The sequence below is a fragment of the Plasmodium gaboni genome, chromosome 2, assembly GCF_001602025.1.
Source record: "Plasmodium gaboni strain SY75 chromosome 2, whole genome shotgun sequence".
Taxonomy (NCBI): domain Eukaryota; phylum Apicomplexa; class Aconoidasida; order Haemosporida; family Plasmodiidae; genus Plasmodium; species Plasmodium gaboni.
The window spans coordinates 199315-208734 of NC_031482.1; the positions used below are offsets into that span (position 1 = coordinate 199315).

At 22.1% G+C, this 9420-nt stretch overlaps 3 protein-coding genes across 3 annotated transcripts; all 3 read right to left on the reverse strand.

The window, feature by feature from the left end:
• Window positions 1–346: 346 nt before the first annotated feature.
• PGSY75_0207200 (putative iron-sulfur assembly protein) lies at window positions 347–832 on the reverse strand (the record flags this gene model as incomplete). Its single annotated transcript, XM_018783740.1, has 1 exon — window positions 347–832. One exon carries the CDS (start codon window positions 830–832, stop codon window positions 347–349), a length of 486 nt encoding a protein of 161 aa, XP_018643730.1.
• A 1444-nt stretch (window positions 833–2276) lies between these two features.
• Window positions 2277–4855, reverse strand: PGSY75_0207300 (serine repeat antigen 8; the record flags this gene model as incomplete). The annotated part of the gene is made up of 5 exons (XM_018783741.1): window positions 2277–2458; window positions 2559–3661; window positions 3753–4276; window positions 4405–4463; window positions 4627–4855. 5 exons carry the CDS (start codon window positions 4853–4855, stop codon window positions 2277–2279), a joined length of 2097 nt encoding a protein of 698 aa, XP_018643731.1.
• A 1435-nt stretch (window positions 4856–6290) lies between these two features.
• On the reverse strand, window positions 6291–9404 carry PGSY75_0207400 (serine repeat antigen 7; the record flags this gene model as incomplete). Its single annotated transcript, XM_018783742.1, has 3 exons — window positions 6291–8329; window positions 8444–8578; window positions 8723–9404. Coding segments are annotated over 3 exons (2856 nt in total), but the record flags the coding sequence as incomplete, so codon positions are not given.
• Window positions 9405–9420: the final 16 nt, after the last annotated feature.

A 9420-nucleotide genomic window follows, 5' to 3' on the forward strand; every position in this document is an offset into this window, starting at 1 on the left:
TCAAATTAAATGTTCACAAAAAAAAAAAAAAAAAAAAAAAAGATTAATTTAAATGACAACTATTTAAATTTTTATAAACAAATGAACCACTTTAAAATACAAAAAAGTAAAAAGTGCATGTAAAATATATAAGTATATGCATAATGGAAACACCTTTATAAAATTGTTACCAAAAAAAAAAAAAAAATGTTAAAATATATAGATATGAATAAATATTATATATATATATATATATATATATATGTATGTTATATGGAATAAATAATATAGGGTATCTCTTTTCTGTATTTATATATATAGCAAACATGAAAAATATGTTAAAATGCTTTATTTTTTAGTTCCTACTTTATACAAAGTCAATATCAAAGGAATTTCCACATGAACACTTGGAAGAAATATTTTGTATATTTTCAATTGTAAACTTTTTAGATATAAGATTATTAATGTAATGTATTTTGCTATTCTTTAAAATATCAATAACTTGTTTGTCGATTACTACGATACAATCTTTATCATAAACTATTTGTTCTTTATCTTTTATTTTATTTTTATCAATTAATGAGAAAGAATACTGAAATCCTGAGCACCCACCTGCTTCTACACAAACTTTTAAAGCTTTGGAATTTTTATACTTTAAATTTATTTCTTTCATTTTATTTATAGCATCATTCGTTAATTGGATGATAGGTTCTTCGTTCTTTTTCTCTACATCTTTTATGGAAGAAGAAAAATAACATTTATTACTTTTAGAAGGGAAATATATTTTATGGTTTATTATAATATGGTTGAATGAATTAAACTGTTTGCATTTCGTACTTAAAAATTTTAACATTTTGTTATAATTTTAAAAATAAGAGAATAAATAAAATAACACATATATATAAATATATTACAAAAATGTGGGCATTTTTTTTTTTTTTTTTTATTTTATTCTTTTTTCTTTTCTAATTAAAAAAAATTACACATTTAATATTAATTCATGTTTATATTAAAAGGCGTTAAGGATAAAATCCTCAACTGATTAAATGAAATATAAATAAATAAATAAATATATATATATATATATTTATATTTAATAGATGTTTTTAAAATGGTTAATTCTACATAATTCAAACAATTCAACTTTTATTATATAAAAAAAAAAAAATAAAAAATAATATAAATAAATAAATATATATATATGTTATATTTTTTTTCAATTATTTAAAAAAAATTTCAAATGAATAAAAAAAAAGAACATACCCAAATAATCAAATTTTCATTTTTATATTTATAAATATTTGAAAAATTCTTACATGTGAACTTTTATGTTTGTAGATTGTTATTTATACATTTATATTGTATAATATATTACAAGTGTTTAAAAAATATATTTAATATTTTAAAAAATTATAAAAATGGTGATTTTAATTAAATGAGACTCTTTTAAAGTAACAAAAAAAAAAAAATATATATATATAAATATATATATATATTGTTATTTACACAATTATATTTTTATGACAGTTATTTTTTTATTTTTTTTGTCAGGTTTAAAAATTGATATAAATGAATATATATTATTATTAAATGAAAAGAACAAAAGAAACGTAGACATTGTTTCTCTCCTATTTTTATTAAATAAATATTATATATATATATTAACACATAAATATATACATCCACGTTGGGGAGATGAAATTAAAAAAAAAAAAAAAAAAAAAAACATATATATGTATATATATATTTATTTATTCATTTATTCTTAATGAGTCTATTAAAAAAACAAAGAATAAGATAATCGAATTCATATAAAATGCCATCCTACTTAAATATATATAAATTTATAAAAATGAATAATAGGAATAGCTATATAAATATAAAGCAGATATAAAATATTTATGAGAAACTATAGAGTAAATAAAAAAAAAATGTTTATGAAAGAATAAATAAAAATGTCTACAATATATATATTATCATTTATTTGACAAAAAAAAAGAAAAAAAATTTCCACAAAAAAAATGGGAAAAAATGTATAAATTTCATTAATTTTATAAATGTGACAAAAAAAAAAAAATCTTTTTTTGATGATGCAATATACCATCCAATGAACAATGATTCTATATTATATGATATTTTTGTTGTGTTGATATAAATATAAATAATATATATATATATATATGTGTATATAATATGCTTTCATTTATTTTATTTTTAAGACCCCAATTTTTTTTTTTTTTTTTTTTTTTTTTTTTTTGAATAAAATAAATAAATAAAATAATAATATTATGACCATCTTACATTCCACAATATACACATTTATAATTGGGGGAACGTCGTATTAAGCATTCTCCTATAGATGAATAATGTTTACATTTATCAATGTGCATCTCACAATTACTACGGCACTTCAAATCTGAGGCTTTTTCGAATGAAAAAGTTCTGAGACAAGAATATGGTTCCTTGTATTCATCTTTTCCTAAATATATAAAAAAAAAAAAATAAATATACATATATAATATATATATATATACATATCAGACATATAAATTGTAATATTCATTTTAGTTAGATATTACTTTTACTAAGTATTGTCCTCTTATATACAGTGTTTCCAATTCTTGCATATAAAAAGTATTTGATAATTCTTTTCTTGAAACGCCTTGTATTTCTCCTAATATGTGCATTATTATAATCATCATTATTATCATAATAAGAGTCATCTGTTCTATCATTATAATGAGCTTTATTATAAGGATTATAATTATTATCATCATTCTTATTATATGGATCAAGTTCATTTCGATCATAACTATCATTATTGTTTTTATCATAAGATGGATAATTATTTCTATTTCTATTCTGATTAAAATCAGATTGTCTATATCTAACTCTTGTATCTGTTGAAGCTAAATCCTTAGGTAAAGGTGCATCTATTGGATTATGTGACATATTTAAAAGTAAAGGAAATGCATTATATAATACTCTACCATTACAATTATTTGGACCATACATATCTAATTTAAAATTCCCTTTATCACCCCATTGTGATCCCCAACTATTTCTTAATAACCAATAAGAACTTTTTTTCCCATTTGTTTTTATATAATCACCATATCCTATTAATACTAAGGCATGATCTGGACTATCATTGTTTTCACAACTCATCATAACTTTAGTCCCATCATGATCAAATGTTAATTTATCTGTTACTTCCATAGACACAAATAATGATCCTTGTTGAATAATATAATCTTTTATTATATTTATCAAATCATTTGTTCTATTACTAAATACATAATCTTTAAAGGATACCTTAAAATATCCATGATATATATATCCTCCATATATTTTATCCATTAAATTTACACCTTTCCATATATTACTCCATGTCTCTTTATTATCAGGACATTCTGTTCCTTTTATAGGCTCATTATAAGGTACATCATAAGATGTAGGTAACATATTAGACTTTTCCAAAGTTTCTAAATAGTAAGAAAGATGACCACCTTCTTTACATATGTTATCATTATAATGACCAAAGGGATTATTGTCGATATCCATTAAGTATTTATTTTTACATAATGTTACATATTTTATTGAGGGTTCAGCAAATCCTAACCCTTTTCGGCATCTGTATGCTTCTATAACAACACTGGAGGCAAAAACCCAACAATTACCACTAAAAAATAAAATAAAATAAATAATATATATATATATATATATATATATATGTTATATCTAATCTTTTGTTATTTATATTTATTTTTTACCATTTCCCTTGATTGAGGACCCTAATTCTATGCTCACATTCATTTGAATCAGAAAAACGATCGCAAAATTGCCTGTCACAATTTGTGCTAGAAGCATATAAAGAACTTTTTAAAACCTTAACATCGTAAGGTCTGAATAATTTCCTCTCAGGTATTATACCTACAGAAGGTTTATCATCATCCTTAAAACCTGCTCTATCTTTAATCCAATGATTAGGATTTTTTAAACATAAAGCTGGATTCTTTAATAAATCTTTCATATGTTCCATATTATTTTCTTCATTTATATATGTTTCAACAATTTTATTTATATGTTCTTCAACAATTTCTACTTTTGCTTGTTTGTGATTGTTAGCATTTTCATAATTATCTTTATAGTTAGAAAACATACATAACATTTTTATTTTCTCTTTATATTCATCAGTAGCACTACTGAAATCGTGTAAACCCAAAGTATGTCTGTCTATGGCAATTTCGATTATTTCTGTGATTACGTTTTTCATCTTCTCATCTGTTAATTCATCCTATTAATATAAAACATATATATATATATATATATATATGTATATATGTACATAATAATGAGCATAATTTAAGTACTACTCATCTAATTTATCAAATATATAATTATTTCTTATATATAATATATTACGTGATCCTTTAACTCTACAAATGTGTTGTTCATATCTGATTTGGACATCAAAAAGCTTTCTGTAAATTTGAGTGAATAATATTTATGTCTAATTTATAAGTGAAGAGGTTTATTTTATTCGACCCCACCATAAATACAATATAAATAAATAAATATATATATATATACACAAATATATATATATATATATATATATATATATATATATATTTTTATTTTTACCATGATTTTGTGTGCAGGGGCTAATCTTATAATATTTCTCTTCACATGAAATACATTTTTCTAAATCAGCCGTTCCAGATAAAAAACAATTTCTTAATATTGTTCGGCATATATTACAATGTAGAACTCCAAAACAATTAATTAATATATTTGAATGTACTGCAACACAGGGAAAAAATATATATATTATTAAGTGTATATTTTTATAAAGTAACAAATAAATAAACATATATATATATATATATATATATATATATATATATATATGTATACATTAAATTTTTGTTGTCTTATTTATTTTAAAATATTTCTCACCTCTTTTTACTTGATATAATATCACAAGGAGGAAGAGTATATAACTTTTCATGCCTAACATTTTCATACTAGGACAAACAAATACAAAAGTAAAATAAAAAGAAAATATATTTGTTTTATTTTGTAGGTTTTAATTATCTATCAATATATATATATATTTTCTCTTTTTTTGCTTATCGAAATATATATATAATAAGGATCATAACATAAAACAAAATAGTTGAAATTATAGAAGTATGTTTATAAAAAATAATTTATGAAAATCTCACAATCATATTTTACAATAATCTTCGGACAACTTATAGTATCTTAAAATATATATAAATATATACTTTTTTATTTAATAAAATATATAATTATATAAATATATATGTATACATATTTAAAATGTTTTATTTTATTTTATTTTTTTTTTTTTTTTGTTGTTGTTCTGGAATTCATGAGCTAAATTGTTACATGCATTATAAATGGCACAGGGAAATTATTTCACCAGATGTGTGTTAAGTAACATGTAATGATATCTTAAATATCTTATAAAAATTGAAGGAAAATATATATATATATATATATATATATGTATTTATTTATTCATTTATTGTTAATATTTCTATATTTTATTATTTTCCCTTACAAGAACCTTTAAATATATACATATGTGTTATTATCTTAATACACAAATGTTTTTAAATATATACTTTAATTTTGTTAGCTTTTTTTTTTTTTTTTTTTTTTGCAACACCTCATTTTCTTTTGAGTTAGCTGTAAGGTTTTCTACATGCATTATAAGAAAAAATTATTATTAAAAAAAAATAAAAATAAAAGAAAGATATCACATATATTTAAATTTTTAAATAAATAAATTTATTAATTTGAAATGTGGAAATTTTGTAAGATTAAATTGTTTTTGTATTTTTATCCGATTAATTCTGTTAAGAAAATTGATTCATGTGATAATGTTGTATTTTCATGTATTATTAAAAAGACAGATTCATTATTATAATTTTACCTTTTTTTTAAAAAAATAAAATAGCAAAAATTTTAAATATATATTATTCCTTTTGTAATGTTACCTTTTATGAAAATTGGTAATAAATTAAAAAAAAAAAAAAAAAAATATATATAATAATAATAAAATAAAAGGATAAAAGGTCTAAAGAATCATATAACATATATATATATATATAATATGTTTATTATGTTTAATATATTTATTATTTTAAATCAAAGGAAAAAAAAAATATATATATATTATTGTAATTCAATTGAATTATAATTATATAATGATTACCATATAAGGCAATATATTATATATGGTTTATTTTTATTTTTTTTGTGTGTATGATATTTTATTACACGTTACAAAAAAAACAATTATCATCTTTTGTATAGAGCTTGGTTAAACAATAACCTGGTGAATAATGGTCTTTACATGTTTTCCAATTATCTATACAAAATTTATTACATTCATCATGTCTTTCTGGATCTATGGAATAGGTTCTAGAACAAGTATGTTCCTTTTTGGTTTCTAATAAGCTTCCATATTTAACTAAACCTCTTTTAATCTTTGCATCTTTAATATGTTTTAAAATATGATAAATTTCTGTTTTTTTGTTATTTTGTTCTTGTGATTCTACCTTTCCATTAGATGGTTCATCTTGACCAGAAATATAATTTTCCTTTTTGTTTTTCTTGTTATTATGTTGATTCATGTTAGGTTGATTATTTAATTTATGCTCTTCATTTGTAGTATAATTATTAAAGAATAGATTATATAAGAAATTTGGTGTATATTTTAAAAAGTAACTGAAATATTCTGACTCTTCTTCTTTTTTAGGTACTTCAATAATTCCTAAATCAACTTTAAATACAACAACAGTATGTATAAAATTATATTTACAATATGATGGTCCATACATATCTACTCTGAAATTTCCTTCATCTCCCCAATAATAACCCCAACTATTTCTGATTAACCAATAAGATTTTTTTTCACCTTCTTCATCAATATAATTACCATATCCAATAATATTAGCAGCATGATCAGGTTCTTTATCACCACACATATTATGAACTCCTTTGCCATTAAAATCATAATCTATAACATTTTCTGTTTTGATATATGCAATCACAGAACCCTTATTTTGAATTTCTCTCTTTATTATTTTAATAAATAAATCCATATTATCTGAAAAATTTGAACTTTCATATGAAATATATCCTCTTGTGCTCGTACGTTGTCTTGGACTTTTATGATTTAATAATTCAGTACTTCCCCATAAATTTATCCAATTTTTTTCTGGTTCTGGACAATCATTACCTGCATCTGTATAATAATATGGTACATCTGATTCTAAGGGTAAAAATCCTGTTTCTTCAACAATTTCTAGAAATTCCACTGGATTAGATCCGACGTAACATATTTCATCAGAATCCCTATCCGAACAATTAGCTACATATAATGCTGAACTTCTGAAATGACCATATCCTCTCATACATCTAATAGTTTCGAAATGTAACTTAGATGCAAATATCCAACATAAGCCACAATTACCTTGTTCTTCTACTTCTATTTTTGATATACATCCTGTTTTATCTTTCCATCTATCACAATATTCATTATTACAATATTTATTTCTTCTGAAATAAGGAGATTTTAATTTCTTCTCACTATCAATTAAACTTAAATCAATAACACCATTCATATCCTTTTCAAACATATCATCTGATATAGATCTTTCATATTCTGATTCTTCTAAATCTTTCATATTATATTCAGATGTTGATAACTTCTTCATTTTTTCTTTGGATAATAATAAACCTTTTTTATTTACTAACCATTCATTTATATTTTTAAAACATAAAGCAGGATTTCTTAATTTCTCATTTAATACATAAGTACTTTCACCTGGATGTGCTCTTAATAATCTTGTCAAATTATTAAATATATCTATTTCATTACCTATTTCATGATGATCTAACATTCCACTTGTATCTACTTCTTTTAATAAACTACAATAATTTAATAATTCATTTTTTAAACCATTATTCAATTCTTCTACACTAAGTAATTCTTTCTTATTATTGTAATTACTTTTGTTTATCTCCTTATCTTGTTTGTTTTCATAAATTTTATATATGTTGCTTAATATGTTATCAATCGATTCTTCTAATTTTTGTTCGTTAGAATCTAAATCCTCGTCTTCACCTTTAAATGTTTTATTCTTTTCTTCCACATTTTTATTTATTAATTCTTTTCCTTCCTTAGAAACGTAATTAAAGCATTCATTTTTGCTGTCCACCTTTTTAGCTAGTAAAGTGCAATGGTAGCAATTTTCTACATCGAGGCTTCCACTTAAGAAACAGTTTGTCGAAATAGCTTCACATTGTTCTAAAAAATAAAATATTAAACAAATAATTATATATATATATATATATATATATATATATATATGTATATATATTTTTATGTATATGTTTATATATAAATTTTTTGTGAGCTAACCTGGAATATCACTATTTATATCATAATTTTTACTTTCAATAATGCCATATTTTGTATTTACTGTATGTACTTGTATTGATGTAAATGGTCTCTCCAATTGGGGGATTCTATATTTCTTTACATCCACATTAATATCTAAAAAAATAAAAAATAAATAAATTAACATAAATATTATATATATATATATATATATATATATGTAAAAAAGTTGGTTTGTTCATATATCTCTTTATTCGACTCATTTTAGGATAATAAAAATTTACATAATTTTATTTTTACTTGTTGGTTGTGAATCCTTATCTTGTACTTTCCATTTGAGAGTTAATATGTTTTCTTTTATATACAAAACTAATTTGAAATGTTTATCAGAATCTTTATTACATTTATTAGTTAAATCACTTATATCTATCAAATCGGATGGACCAAATTTGGGTTCTAATTGTATTCGATCATATGTTGCATATACATAAACAGTAATATGAGGAACCAAAAAGACACGGAAATAGGACCTACACGGACCAGTAATCTTTACTCCATCGTAGTTTTTTAAAAGAGCAGATTTTATTTCAATATCAGTTACAGAAGTTGAGGATTCAGAATCTTCTGAAGGAAGTTTAGGAAGTGGAATTCGTGCTACATGATCACCTGCAGCTCCTGGAGTTAGCGGAACAGGATTTGGAATTGCAAGAGATTCTGATTCTTTGGTAGGATCTTGAGATACGGTAGAAGTGCTACCTCTTTCTTGATCTTGTTGTACCGTTGGAGAAATTGTAGTCCTTTGCTCACCTGAAGCAGAACCGTCTAGTGTGCTATGAGATTGAGGTTCACCTCCCGAAATTCCTCCAGCAAGACTATTCGCTGTACTAGCAGATACACTTCCATCTCCTGAACTTACTCCAGCAGTAATTTGAGAAGTAGGTTTATCTTGTCCTACTATTACATTTGTACAACAGATAACATCTGAATAAAAATAATTC